The sequence below is a fragment of the Esox lucius genome, chromosome 9, assembly GCF_011004845.1.
Source record: "Esox lucius isolate fEsoLuc1 chromosome 9, fEsoLuc1.pri, whole genome shotgun sequence".
In the NCBI taxonomy this organism is placed as follows: domain Eukaryota; kingdom Metazoa; phylum Chordata; class Actinopteri; order Esociformes; family Esocidae; genus Esox; species Esox lucius.
The window spans coordinates 19,950,029-19,965,057 of record NC_047577.1 but is presented as its reverse complement, the minus strand read 5'-3'; the positions used below and the strand labels follow the sequence as shown (position 1 = coordinate 19,965,057).

General features: G+C 44.7%; 1 protein-coding gene across 2 annotated transcripts in view; it reads right to left on the bottom strand.

Moving 5' to 3' along the window:
- Window positions 1-15,029, bottom strand: part of prkcaa (protein kinase C, alpha, a) — a 154,675-nt gene that overhangs the window by 36,821 nt on the left and 102,825 nt on the right. For both annotated transcript variants that reach the window (XM_010889334.4, XM_020049769.3), the window contains 5 exons: window positions 4,770-4,910; window positions 4,402-4,575; window positions 3,793-3,884; window positions 3,627-3,689; window positions 3,265-3,403 (listed from right to left, as the gene is read on the bottom strand). In XM_010889334.4, the coding sequence (XP_010887636.1) occupies window positions 3,265-3,403; window positions 3,627-3,689; window positions 3,793-3,884; window positions 4,402-4,575; window positions 4,770-4,910 (609 nt within the window). The remainder of the gene's footprint in view (window positions 1-3,264; window positions 3,404-3,626; window positions 3,690-3,792; window positions 3,885-4,401; window positions 4,576-4,769; window positions 4,911-15,029) is intronic.

The following is a 15,029-nucleotide window of genomic DNA, read 5'->3' as shown; positions in this document are numbered from 1 at the left end:
AACGGCGGTAAACGGTGAAACTGTTTGCATACTGTATGTTTTGTAGGTTTTTGGCGTGAAAGTCGCCCTGCTGTCTTTGTTGTGAAGTGTGTTGGGGCAGTCTGAACACTCCTGTAGCTCTCCTGGTCTCCTTTATGATCACATTATTTGTGTCTCTTTGTGCATTGCCCTTTTCTGTTATTATAATAAAGAAAGGCTTTTTGGCACCCTTGTAAGGACCGACATTCAGTTTGCATATTGTATATGACTAAGGGAATAGGATTAACCACGCCATCAACTGGGCATCAACTTTGGCAAAGGCTTAAAATATAAATGCGCGAGTGTACTAGTGTATGTCGCTTCGGATTAGGCGGCCTGCGAAATTACTTAACATTTTCATGTGAAAATGGTAATGGACGGTTAGCTTTTCCTAGATTTTCAAGGCAACTGCTACCCAGAACATGCCTGATGAACATACGGCTAATGTCAGCAGTTCTCTAAGGGGTTCGGGGTTTTAAACTAGGAGCAATCATTTGCTTGGCAGTCATCCATATTTTATCCCCCCTCTCCCTTCAGCCTGGTCTATGGTTGGGTTTAATTCTCTGTCCATCTCTCCTTGCCTGTACTACTTCTTCCCCTACATCTCCCCATCTCTCTTTTGGGTCCTGCACCTTCTTTTCAGTCCGTCAATCTTCCTATTTTCTCTCTTACCTTCTCCCCGCAACAGCGCAGGAACAAACAGCTCCTGTCTGAAAAGCTGGATTTGTCACCGCATCCAGTAACTGCGCAAAAGCCACATATAATGAGGCGAGCGGGCTAATTCAACCTGAGGAGCCTGAAGTGGTGGGGTTGGGATTTTGTAATGGATAACGGAGTCCATTGGCAGTTGTAGATAGTAGCTACAGTGCAGATGAACGTACGAACGCTACCTGCAAAGATGCGTCTGACATAAGCTCTTTTAAACAGTGTGTTGGTGAACAACTTGCCCCCCCCCCCACTTTGCCGGCTGTCATGACCGAGAGCAGTGACTTTAGCATAGGACAATAACCACGATTCGTGTGAACATTCTTCAGAGAGAGCCGAAGACACTTGAAGAGTCAGGCTGTCAAAGTAGGACTTGAGTGCAACCCAGGAGTCAAGACTCAGAGCGGCGACAAATCTCTCTCCCCCCGTTCGCCTCCCTCTCTCCCCAACCTGTCCACAGAATCATCCCGCTGCGTTAATTGGGTTAGGCGTTTGGTGAGGTCACATTAGCATATGGTGGTCGGCGCGTCCCATTCAGACTGATCAAGGCTGTGGCCCACACCGAATCTTGTCCCCTTTGTAGGGAAACGACGGGCCCTTTGTAGGGAAACGGCGGGCCCTTTGTAGGGAAACGGCGGGCCCTTTGTAGGGAAACGGCGGGCCCTTTGTAGGGAAACGGCGGGCCCTTTGTAGGGAAACGGCGGGCCCTTTGTAGGGAAACGGCGGGCCCTTTGTAGGGAAACGGCGGGCCCGTTGTAGGGAAACGGCGGGCCCGTTGTAGGGAAGCGGCGGGCCCGTTGTAGGGAAGCGGCGGGCCCGTTGTAGGGAAGCGGCGGGCCCGTTGTAGGGAAGCGGCGGGCCCGTTGTAGGGAAGCGGCGGGCCCTTTGTAGGGAAACGGCGTGCCCTTTGTAGGGAAACGGCGTGCCCTTTGTAGGGAAACGGCGTGCCCTTTGTAGGGAAACGGCGTGCCCTTTGTAGGGAAACGGCGTGCCCTTTGTAGGGAAACGGCGTGCCCTTTGTAGGGAAACGGCGTGCCCTTTGTAGGGAAACGGCGTGCCCTTTGTAGGGAAACGGCGTGCCCTTTGTAGGGAAACGGAGTGCCCTTTGTAGGGAAACGGAGTGCCCTTTGTAGGGAAACGGAGTGCCCTTTGTAGGGAAACGGAGTGCCCTTTGTAGGGAAACGGAGTGCCCTTTGTAAGGAAACGGAGTGCCCTTTGTAGGGAAACGGAGTGCCCTTTGTAGGGAAACGGAGTGCCCTTTGTAGGGAAACGGGTGCAGTTTTGGCAGGCCAACGGAGGGCGGCTGCTTATGTATGTCAGGGTGAGGTAAACAGAGGAGGAGGAAGTAGAGCAGGGGGAGGATGTGTTTAAGTGTCATGAGGTGTAATGCAGGTGCGGATGAGAGAGACAGACAACCAGGGAGCGAACAATCTGTTTCATGTGTCTTGACAACCAGGAGACACAGGCAAACACAAACACAGACACACGGTACACTCTTACACAGACACCCACACACGCACAGTCAAATCAATAGCAACAAAGAAAAACACAACGTGCACTCACTATCATATATACAGTAAGTGTGGTAACTTAAGCCCTTGCACACCCAGACAAATGCAGAGAATAGCAGGTCTTCCCCAAAATGTAATTTGCACAAAAAGAAACAAACATACAGGGTCCATTTAATTTAATTAGAGAAATACCAATTAGGTGAACTTTCAATTAATTCACTGATGGTCCCAAAATCCCAGTCAGAGGACATAGTTGACTGGGAATCCAAGTCGAGCCTGGCCACCCAAAGACCCAGTCAACCACTACACCCCACCCATAGTAGAGAATTTTGTTTTGTCCCCGCAAGCCTCCCAGAAGGTTGCAGCTCTAGACTAGATAAGTAAAATAAAACTGGATTCGAAGTAAACTCTTTTTTTAATGGATGGAAAGGGATTGGAGACTGACCTCACACCAAGGACATACTCACCCAAAAAGCTCTGTCGTTTAACTAAAGAACGGTCTGCAGCAAACAGACCGATAGAAGCAACCTTACATGTGGTAATGTCTTAGTCATAAATTGATAATGATAACTAATATCAGGTTATTAGAGGTCATATTAAGCCAAACATCTGACTGACGTTCAGTCCCCATCCTTGAAGAGGCTGGAAGAGGAGGGCTTTCTTTGGAAACAGGGATGCTACTGAGTAAAGACTCAATGATAAGTAAACCTTGGCTTCTCTGTGATAAATCTGGACTAGCCTAAAGGCACAAAGGATGTTGTCAGTTGTGAGTCAGCTGCAGTCATGAATGTGTGTGTGTGTGTGTGTGAGTGTGTCTGAGTGTGTGTGTGTGTGTGTGTGAGAGTGTGTGTGTCTGTGTGTCTGTCTGAGTGTGTCTGTCCTGATTTGTCGACTGAGATTTAGATGGCCACCATGATCCAGGCCCAGAATTCCAAAGATGACCTTATCTGACACACAAACACACACACACACACACACACACACAAACCATTCAAACCCCGTCACCCACAAGCGCCCCCGGAGCTCATACCTCAGGGGCGATGTAATCAGGAGTGCCGCAGAAGGTGCGCGTGGTCACCCCGTTGTACATGTTCTCTTTACACATGCCGAAGTCGGCGATCTTAATGTGGCCCTCCGAGTCCAGCATCACGTTGTCCAGCTTCAGATCCCTGCAGGACGAACCCGCATCATGTGACATGGACCAGACCACCAGGATCCCAGAACCCCCTTCACTCATCTACACCACCTCTGTTAGCCTAACTTTTAAACGGTGACATCGGCTGATTCAACCATGAATGAATGAAAATGTCCACACTCGCTACAGTAAGAGGCTCTGGATGAGAGAACATTACAAGGGAAAATGCTTCAACGAAAATGTCTCAGAAGACCCACCTATAAATGACTCCTTTCTTGTGCAGGAAAAACAAGCCGACAGCGATCTCTGCTGAGTAGAACCTGCAACGACAGTCTCTGTGTTAGACGGCCCTGCGTCCATCCACTTAGCCAGCGCAGACAGAAGACTTTAAAACCAGGAAAGAGAGTGGAAGGGCTGTCTTACACTGCTTGAGGTTCCTTAAATTTGCCCACTTGTTGGATGTGGTACATGAGGTCTCCGCCGTTCACAAACTCCATGACAAAGTAGAGCCGGTCCTGTGGCAGGAAAGGAAGACAGGGCAGTGAGAGACATGGATGTGTTTCACATCGTGCCACCTTAGCCAAAAGTATCTGGCTGCAGCCGGGGCTCTCAGGTAGGAGCAGTACGGGACACTGTGGGTGGGACTTGCACAGTATTGCCAGATGGAGTGATTTCCCGAACAATCTGACTATTTTTAACGACAATGTGCGGGCAAAAATTGGCTTTGGCGGGTTCATTTACAGATAGGGTTTTATGGAAGAAATTGGGCTTTTTTTTGTTAGATAGATTTTTTCGGTTTATGGTCAATGAAATCTGGCAACCCCGGAATCATACCTTGAGATTGATGCAGAGACGGTGTAAGGAGTTTGTTAGCAACCAATAAAAGTTTAAAAAAACGTCTCTGCTTGAGAAGATCGAGGGATTAAAGATTGAGGAATGAAAGTACTCAGAAAGCGGACTGATAAGTGTACGTGTCTGTTTGTGCGTGTGTGTGTGTTTTATATGTGTGTAAGTGTGTTTGTGTGGAGGTACCACAGTCTGGAAGCAGGAGTGAAGCGCTGTGAGGAAGGGCGGTTTGTCCTGTTGGGCCAGAACCCTCTTCTCCACCATGGTGCACTCCACGTCATCGTCCTGGATCACCACGTCCTTCTTCAGGATCTTGATGGCGTACAGCTCCTCCGTGGCCTTCATCTCTGCCAGCATCACCTACGCACGGAGACGGCGGAGGTCAGAGGTCGGACGGACACAACATCGAGTGACTGAGCAATCATTACGCCACAGAGCAATTTTCTCTGCTTCTTTTTAAAAATCCCAATTAAGTGAAGTTCCCAAATACGGGTCGTTGAGACGGGACACCGTTCCTCTTTCTCATTTGTAATATGGATCAAATCCCGGCTCACCTTGCCAAAGCTGCCTTTCCCTAGAACGGCCAGGAAGTTAAAGTCGGTGAGTTTGACAGAGCCCAGGTTGTTGGACGGCCGACTGGACCGGTTGTCATCCGATGGAGTGATCGTCTTCTTAGTGGGGCCCAGCTTGGCTTTCTGCACGTGGTGAGAGGAAAGCACGTGAGACAGGCGAACATACAGACACACACACACTCTGAAGTACACGGACGCTAGCACGCACAAGCCTGTACACTGTTGTGCGGCCTTACAGAAAACAATCTCAAATTAAAATTAAAATAGATTTTGAAGCAGATGGAACACGAACACACAGACGGCGCAAGATGCGAAACAACGGTACCCCATATCTAATATAGGAACATTCATTGTTACGGTAGTCTGAGATCAAATGTAAAGTGGAGTTTGGTGGAATCAACAGGTAACCGGAGACTAGAAGAGTTGGAAATTCATCCGAACCTGTTTCTAATGAATACAGGTAAAAACATTTCTTTAAAAAAATTATAATGAAGTGTCGCTGGTCGGTGTGCCAGTCAGTTGACCGTGACGCTGTAGCACCTCCACTACACGCTCTTCCAGGCCTCAAAACTCATCATGGTTTCTAGATGGAGCAAGATGCATGCCGAAGCCAGCCGGTAAACTCTCCCAGGGCACACACACGGGGAAAACGCGCCAACACACACACTCCCACAACCGTCAAGTCTCTGAGGCAACCGTTTCCCACTGAGGACTGGACAACTTTACAACAGCCAGAGTGCCCATCTCAATAACTCACGCGCCAAGGCGAGCACCGAAACACACACCCATGCCAAACCCGGCCACCCCTATAGCTCCGGTCTATGGGACGACAGTGCGTTAAGCGACCTATTCATGTACAATACAAAACAACGTAAACAGACAAACGGAGCGGAACTGTTCCCGTCCTCAGTCATCCCACAAATGGACACTGCATCTATACAGGGTCCCCGCGGAGTTTGCAGCAAAGTATCAATGTGGAACAAACGAGCCGGGCAACTTTAGTTTGGTCGGCCACCGTAAAACCAAGACTTCCAAGCAGCTCCATCAGTGCAACTCATGTTGATCTGCAGTGGGCTGGATGGGTATATGCCACGTGTATGCTCCACCTCCGCACTCAGGCAAAACCCAGTAAGGACTTGACTGTATTTCTTCTGCCTATTCAGTCCGCTCAGAACAACGCAGGTGTTTATGCTGCAAGGCTAGGGGGTTGGTTAAGTGGGCCGGACGTTGCCATAGCAAGCGCGGAGCAGGCAGCCCGGCACACAGTCGGGGCAAATGCAGACCACAGCACACCTGGAGGCTAAACCGACGACGACAGACTCAAACCAGACTCCCTCTCAGACGCACCTGCTCTTTGGCTTGGTCGATTTTGTCCTTCGCCTGGCCCTGCAACCACAGCAAGGGAGAAGTGAAAGGCGCAGATAGTCGTGACTCGCCAGGTTGGTCGTAAAGCCGGCTCTCTAACTCCTGACACTGGGCCCCAGTCACACGCAGACCAACTGAAACATTGTCTCAGTGGCACAGGGTTTACAGTGAACTATGAGGACATCCGGTGGCCGTAACTAAGTGTTACGCCACCCTTCAGTGAATGGCAAGTCGATTAAACATTTAATCCAAAAAACTAGTAACTACTTTAAAGTGACTAGTACTTATTCTTTAGTCACTAGTAATTATTCCAATAGTTACAAGTATAGGTTCCAGTTTTACTAGTAACTATTCATTATATAATAGTACTTATTAATTAGTTACTAGTATCGATTTTTGTTTTACTAGTCAATGTTTTCTAGATACATTTATTCATTAATTACTAGTAACTTTTCAGACGAAAGATATCCCCAATCCAATAAGAACTAGTAACATTTACAATGTGATATCTAAATCGTGAAAATGCAAATTAGCTGATAAATATAAATGTGTATCTCGCAGCCTATTTGTTCTCAAAAAACGATAAAACCTGATTGCTTGTCGGGAAATGTTAAAACGTTTGTCATATTCTTTCTGTGTGTGTATTTTAAACCTTTTAGAGCTGAAGGACTTCTTTGCTCACCTCTCTAAACACATTTTCCTTTTGTTGAAAAGAAAAAGGCCAGACCTCAGATTGGCTTGACTAGTTTAAATGAACTTGTTTAGTCAACTGCAGCTTGTGTTGGTTGGCTGTACAGCTAATTCGTTTAAATCAGAGATGTTAATGCAATGCTCCTACAGATCTAAGTGCCTTTGGCCAGGCTGCAACTAGCATTACTCTTGCATGCCTGCTCATACAAACCGCTACCTTCAGACAGCTTTTATTAGGTGAAATGGTATTTTCATAATACCATACCATCTTCTTCCGCTTATCCGGGGCCGGGTCGCGGGGGCAGCAGTCTAAGCAGGGATGCCCAGACTTCCCTCTCCCCAGACACTTCCTCTAGCTCTTCCGGGGGGACACCGAGGCGTTCCCAGGCCAGCCGGGAGACATAGTCCCTCCAGCGTGTCCTAGGTCTTCCCCGGGGTCTCCTCCCGGTGGGACGGGCCCGGAACACCTTCCCAGGAAGGCGTTCCGGAGGCATCCGAAACAGATGCCCAAGCCACCTCAGCTGACCCCTCTCGATGTGGAGGAGCAGCGGCTCTACTCTGAGCTCCTCCCGGGTGACCAAGCTTCTCACCCTATCTCTAAGGGATCGCCCAGCCACCCTGCGGAGAAAGCTCATTTCGGCCGCCTGTATCCGGGATCTTGTCCTTTCGGTCATGACCCAAAGCTCATGACCATAGGTGAGAGTAGGAACGTAGATTGACTGGTAAATCTTTCTTCACCAATACATCGACTGCATTACTGCAGAAGCTGCACCGATCCGTCTGTCAATCTCCCGTTCCATCCTTCCCTCACTCGTGAACATTTTCATAATATATAACAATAAATCCCAGGCATAGGTTGCATAGTGCAACAAAGAAAGCAACAAATACATACATTTAAAGAGGTTGACTGGGGCTTCATGAACAGTGGGCCCATAAACAGTAATAATATGAAGTATGAGTGATTGTGTGCATTGCACAATGACTTATTGTCATGAGAATTCCATAAACATGCTCTATTACAAGTAGCTAGCTTGAATGTTTCATTCAACTGGTTTGTCTTTGGCCTACCAGCCATCATATAGTAGAAGGGTTTTACATGTAATCCATGTGATCTCCTATTTTACATTGTGTTATGTTAAAGAAAAGACAAGTCTACTTGAGACAACCAATGCAGTTTATTCTCACTCCAACCTAATTAATGAAACAGATACTATTTTGCTCTTATAAATCAAAGATAGACTCGATAACACAGATTGAGAGGAAGCATGACATCTGACGGTGGTCAAAACACTCAAAAGTTATTCAACGTCTACTAGGTAGAAAACGAATCAGAGAAGGCTATAAAAGCTAAATTAAAACTTAAAGACGACATCTTCATCCTCTTATACTATTCATTGGATTGGAGAAATCCACCCAAGGCTCAAATGGTTTATAGAGTTGATTTATTAGTGTTGCATGGTTTATAAGTTGATTTATTAGTGTTGCATGGTTTAAAAGTTGATTTATTAGTGTTGCATGGTTTATAAGTTGATTTATTAGTGTTGAATTGTTTATACGTTGATTTATTAGTGTTGCATTATTTATAAGTTGATTTATTAGTGTTGCATGGTTTATAAGTTGATTTATTAGTGTTGCATGGTTTATAAGTTGATTTATTAGTGTTGCATGATTTATATGTTGATTTATTAGTGTTGCATGGTTTTTAAGTTGATTTATTAGTGTTGCATGGTTTATAAGTTGATTTATTAGTGTTGCATGGTTTATAAGTTGATTTATTAGTGTTGCATTGTTTATAAGTTGATCGAAAACTCTGTGGTCCCTTGTTCCTCCTGCTTGATCCGTTGTAGTTTTCACCCATTTGCTTGTTCTGCCTCAAGATTCTTAATCGTAATGGGTTGAAGACAGCACTACCTCCTGGTGGTTCACTACCTCCGATCTCCTGGTGCCTTCTCCCCTTCAGTTCCTGGTTCAAAAGTGTGCCGCTGAGGAGAGGCCGCAACGGTGGAGAGACAAGAGAAATAATATAGTGAATAATGTGTTCAGGTGGTCTGGTGAAGATGCTTTGTTAAAGGCGCGGGTGTCTACAGTATAAACCATATATAAAAAAATCACTAAATGACTGTAGGTATGTGACGTTAGTGCCCAATCTGTCCTAAAACCATTGAGTTGACCTTACTGGGCCAGCTTGACATTTTAATTCTCTATCACCATGAAAACATCCTATGCAGATGTCCAAGTTCAATAATGATCATCTATAGTGCTTCTAAACAGGAAGCATAACCAAATGAGAAAGCAGAGCTGAACAACAGTAAGAAGACAGGGTCACACTCACTTGAGACACACACACAACTTTTTTACTGCTAGCTAAACAACTACGTTAACCATCTTGATTGTTAGCTACCTTACAGATAAATTACACTTAATTTATTACTGTCATGCATAGCTGGTTATTATATTAAACAGCTAGCTTATTTCTAACCTATCTACTGTAAGATACAGATAATGGATGATCATCTGTTGTTAAATAGGACTGGTCATGGACTGTGATAAACTGGTCAACAAAGTATCGATAAAACTCACCATTCTGTTGTGTTCCCCCAAATTTTAATGTAGGCTGGATGTACAGCCTGATAGCCAGCAAGATGCTTATGCAAGCAGCAATCTTGAGATGCCTATTCAAACCTTTGATTCATCAAAACGTGAAAAAATACAACAAGCAGAGTGAGTGAATAATGCGTGAAGAGTCCGGCAAACATTATTTAAAAATGTTTTTGAGCTGAATATAATAATGGCTGTGAGGTACGCGCATCGGTTACATCAGGGGTGGGCCTGGGTGTCTGCCTCATGTTTATGCATTGATACCTCCATTCAAAAGTATCTCCAAATTAAGATATCACCAATAACATTCTTAATTCTTAATTATTTTGAAGATTGAACAGACACTAGTTATTACAATCTTCGATATCCACTATTTGCTTCGGACTAGTAACTATTCAAACAGTTACTAGAATGTTTTACTAGGAACATTTAATTAGATAAGTACTTATTCATTAGTTATTAGTCACAATTCAAAGTTACTAGTATCTATTTCTGTTTAACCAGTAACTATTCATTAGATACTAGTACCTATTTATTAGTTACTTTTACAATTGCTAATACAGTAGTAACTTTTATTCTCACTAGTAACAATTTTCTTATTTGAATAGAAAAAGTAACTGAATAGTCAGTGACTACATGTTAGTTGAATAAAAAAATCTTACTAGTAACAATACAACTTTTAATAGTAATATTTTTAAAACATATTAGTAACTAATTAATAAGTACAACTATCTATAGAATAGTTAGTAAAACTGAAATAGAGACTAGCTGAAAAGTATCTGGTGGAAAGCAAACCGTACATATCAGAATGGCCATAGAATTAAATTGCTAACACTTGGAATTGGTTACTAGTAACAATTGAATAGTTACTAGTAGTAATTGGAATAGATACTAGTATCTAATGAATAGTTACTAGTAAAACTGTATAATAGATACTAGTAACTACTGGAATAAGTACTAGTAACTAAAGAATATGTATAGTCACTAAAAAACAGTTGCTAGTACATTTAATGGATTCAATGTTAAAACGGCTTGCCATATGAGGGAACGTTTTGGGTTTTTCCTGAACCCACAAACATTTTTTAAAGAAAAGAATCATGACCCTTTTGACCAGCGTGGGATGAGTCCAATTCAGCAACAAAAAAAAGTAAACCCCCATAAACTACCAATATAGCATTGAGGATCTGAACTAGCCTGTCACAGTTATGCTGTTTAGGGACAACCTCATTATAATCCCATTATGGTAATACATTATGGGATTCCATTGGACAGGGAAGTAAGGAAGAACAGAGGAGTTTGTGCCTGAAGCAGTGGCTTGGATCCAAACCCACTGCAGCAGTAGAGGATCGCTGGACCTTTCTAGGCACCACCACTTCATAAAAAACAAAAAAAAGGATAGCAACATATATATTTGCATTTACCACACAAACTTGTACACCATTTGTGTGTTCACTTTACTAACACATTACTGTTAGCATCTGGTGTGGAGTCGCCCTCTAGTGGATGAAGACATGCCTACGCGATTGGATCGTTAATGTGTGGTCAAAGCACAGAGTGCAAACAGAAACACTAACTTCCGCCAGTTTCCTCCTCTGGTGCAGACGAAGCGTGCTGAACGACGACCCTCGACCGAACCAAGAACCGGGAAGTTATTAGATGAGAGGCGAGGGAATAAAGAGAGATGGGACACATTGACGACGACATCAGGCCTATGTTTGGTATGGATAATCAGACGGACAAACACCACAGACGAGCAAAGATGAACACACACACACACAGAGACAGAGATCACGGACGGGTGGACATCGTCGGCGAGTGTTCTGATGGACACATTTACTAACAATCCCCTTCCGCCCTCTTAGAGCCTAGATTGTCATTCCTCTAAACTCTCTCCCTTCACCAGGCAATCCAGGATAAACAAATGGGATTAAAGTGTCCATAGAACCATTGCAGTGAAGAATAGGGGAAGGAACTGTTGCTGGAGATAAACAGGAAAGTAGAGAAGAATCCCCAGTATTGTGTCTGACGTCGGCATGGATGTAATGCCTGCATAACAAACAGGCCCTGACACATACATCCACCTCCTAACCTTCAGTCCCAGAGCAGTATGGCTACAACGTTTGTCTGGCTTCCTATTGGACAATATGATTAGGAAGAAGGCCAGCAACCAATAAGGCAGTCCTGTGAGGACACCTGTATCTGCAGCATAGCATCATATGTACAGCATCGTATTTTATTAGAATGAGCTAACCTGTACACAGTGTAGCACTTTAATCTGCACTCAGTTGCCAGTTTATTATGTACATCACCACATTACTGGAAACGGATCGCTCTTACAGACGACGGGTCACAACGCCATGGCGTGCAAAACAAAGACATCCAGCTTGATTAGAACCTGTGCTCTCCCGGGTGAAAACAGCTGGTTGATAATCCGAGGTTCAGTTTCAACAGATGGCCTGCACAGCCCAGAGGCAACAATCCAACAGAGCCTCTCCGGGAGGTTTGGGAACGAAGTGCTCGCTGCATGAATGTACCGGTGTCCAATCAGCATCAAATGCGCGACGTCAATGCGTACAACTGGACCGCAGTCGCCGTTGAACCGTGTAGAATCCACGCCAAGAGAAGTCAGGCTATTCTGGAGGCAAAGGGTCTGACCAGATACTAGACAGGTGTGCCTAATAAACTGACCACTGAATGTATGTCTGTGTGGTAACTATTAGATATTTTAAACACCACCACCATAACGTTCACTTACATTTCCCCTCCTGTTTGATGGGGTTTTCTCAAGGCAATTTTCCGATCAGGAGAATGATTGATGAGCACAATATCCATTGTCTAATGGCTCTTGTCCTTCCTTAATCCCGACACCATGCCAGGAACAAACTGTTAGTAAATTGGATCTATTTGCAGTAGCCTCGAACCACAAACAAACAATCTGTGCAGAACCAAGTGAGGACGAGTAACAGGACACGAATGGCGTTGAGAACAAGAGGACGGACGCGGGACTGAGGAAAAGGGGACAGTGGAAGGGAAGAGGGGAGGAGGAAGGAAGGAGCGGGAGAAAGGAGAGATACCTTTAGGAAGTGATAGTTAATTTGGCAATCCTGGAAGAGAGGGGTAGAGAGGAAACAGGGAGGAAAAAAGCTCAAACATTAGAACTGACCAAGGGTAAGGAACGCAGGTCTCAACAAGCAAGAAGGGGAAGGATGAAGAGCTAGGGAAGGACAAAAGGAGACAGGCAGAGATGGGAAGGAAGCAAGGGGGAGAGAGGCAGAGAGGGAGGGAGAGAGGGAGGGAGAGAGAGAGAAATATAAAGAGGAAACCGTAACAAAAGGAGATCAACTTTGTTGACAAAACAGCCCAGTCAGAGAGACACACTACATGAGAACCAGATGTGACCTCAGACCATTAACCCTTGACCCCTGTTGCCAGTAAAATGAACGGACAGATGTCAGCTTTGTAACATACAGTGCTTTCAGCAGAAAGGGAGGAGGAATATGTCCTTATGTCACACTGAACTTGTTAATCAGGACCATGAGGCCACACAGGTTTCCTTTTTCCACACACACGCGCACACCACACACTGACTATCCACAATGTGGGTAGAAATATTCTCAATAGTCGCTATTTGTTATTTTGGGTTTTGACATTCCGGGAGCTTGCAATAAATGCCCCGCTCTTCCCGAAATTTCCAGAAAGATATTCCCAGAATCAGTAGGGAATGAGCAATTTCCGAATTACCTGAGAATTCCAGGAATATCGTAAGCCATATTTTGTCATTGGAAACCCACATTTGTTTGTGCTGGATGGATGTAATGGATGAATCGGAGTAAAAGTGAATGAATGTATGCCTGCTGCCCTGATGGTGTGTAGGAACTTCCAGGGAAAGATGGATCTGGTGTCAAATGGCAACGTGTGAAATATGACTCAATCCTGCATAAATTCAGAATAAATAATGTATTTGCCAGCGCACACGATTGATGAGCTGCATCTACAGAGGACCAGCAGGCTTAAAATGATACAATGGTCAAATATTTAGGAAGGACAAGTTTCTGCTCAACAACAACCCTCTGCAGGGTTTTAAAGAACCCGCCTCCAGCACCTCCACCTGTGATCCTGGCAGAAGAGGACAGCAGCAGCAGTTTGGACCGGCTGTGCTTCCCAGCAGTGCCAACACACCATCTCTGTTGAAGCGCTGGACTCCCATCACTCTACTCACTGAAAGCTGTGCTGTTAGTTTAGATTAATCTAAGCTGAATCAGATCCAGTAATCCCGAGAGCTGTTGGGGGTAATGTTTAGCTAACGTTAGCGGGAGCACCATAAAAGCTCCCTCTACGATATCGGCAACGGGCCCACACCCCAGTTACAGTAGAACCGGCCAGAGCTGCAGAGGAGCTGGGGCCATTTCGTTTTTGCGCCCCCCAAGGTGCCCAAACGCTAAACCTTTTTATGTTCCCTTTTTCCCTCCCGGTGACATTAGCAAGCTAACAATTCAATATCTGACAGATTGTATGGGACTGGCTCTTGTTGACTTCTATCCAGCAGAATTGGTCAATTTAATTTGTTTGTAATGTTACAACTGTTTTTTCTCACAACTCCATTTAAACTAATGCAGGGACAATACTTAACATCACTACATTTATCAATTATCTTTTTAAAGTTATAATACTTAAGTGTCTGTTTTATAATATTTGTTTGGTGAACACAAATGTAGTGTCCTCTACTGAGACAACCAACCATCATCAGCTATTTATTTTGTGTTAATATTTCACGAAAACGTTTTCAAAACTATTGAGTTCATAGACAATCTGTCACTGTTTCCCACTGTAGCAGGCTTTATGTATCATGCAAAGCGCTCCTTCCTCTGGCAGTAGCTGGAGGTAGAGCAGTAGCAGTACAGAACACTCCATTCATTTTTGTGCGGTACAATAATTAGCAAAGCCAGTTCAGGCGTGTAACCCGAATGGTCATTGGTCAGCGACGTACCAGTCGGCACCTGGGAATTGCTGCTATCACAACATCAGATTTCATACTGACTATTTAATAATATTAAGTTGTGGATATTGTTACTAGTAATATTTTAAATACACAATCATGTGATGGCAGTGAGTTACTCCAGAGGAGCATAATATAATGCCAAGACTTTGAAAAGTATTGTTCTGCTTCAATAAAGGAACTTTGTTTAAGGGGAACTTTGTTTAAGGGGAGTTGGCTTGTGTTATTGTTGAATGTCAATTTATGAAACACTTTTGATACGTGTTCATGTCATAACAGAAGCTGCTTAATTATATTTTGGAAGTATCTATTTTTGTCTATGTGCGTGTTTGGGTGTGTCCATTTGTGTGCAGTACATATGTGCTTTGTGGGGGGGGGGGGGGGGGGGCAGGTTATGTACAGTAAGTGTGTGTTTGGGTGTGTGTTCTTGAGTCTGTTTAGGTAAAAGGCGGTGGCTGAAAGCTAGAGCGACCGCAAACCAGCCAGGTAACCTGACACTTACATCCCTCCTTGCAGGAAAAACATATCTCACTCCCACCTCCACCCCCTGGACTCCATCAGAATACACTCCTTTATGAGAGCCCCAGGGACCC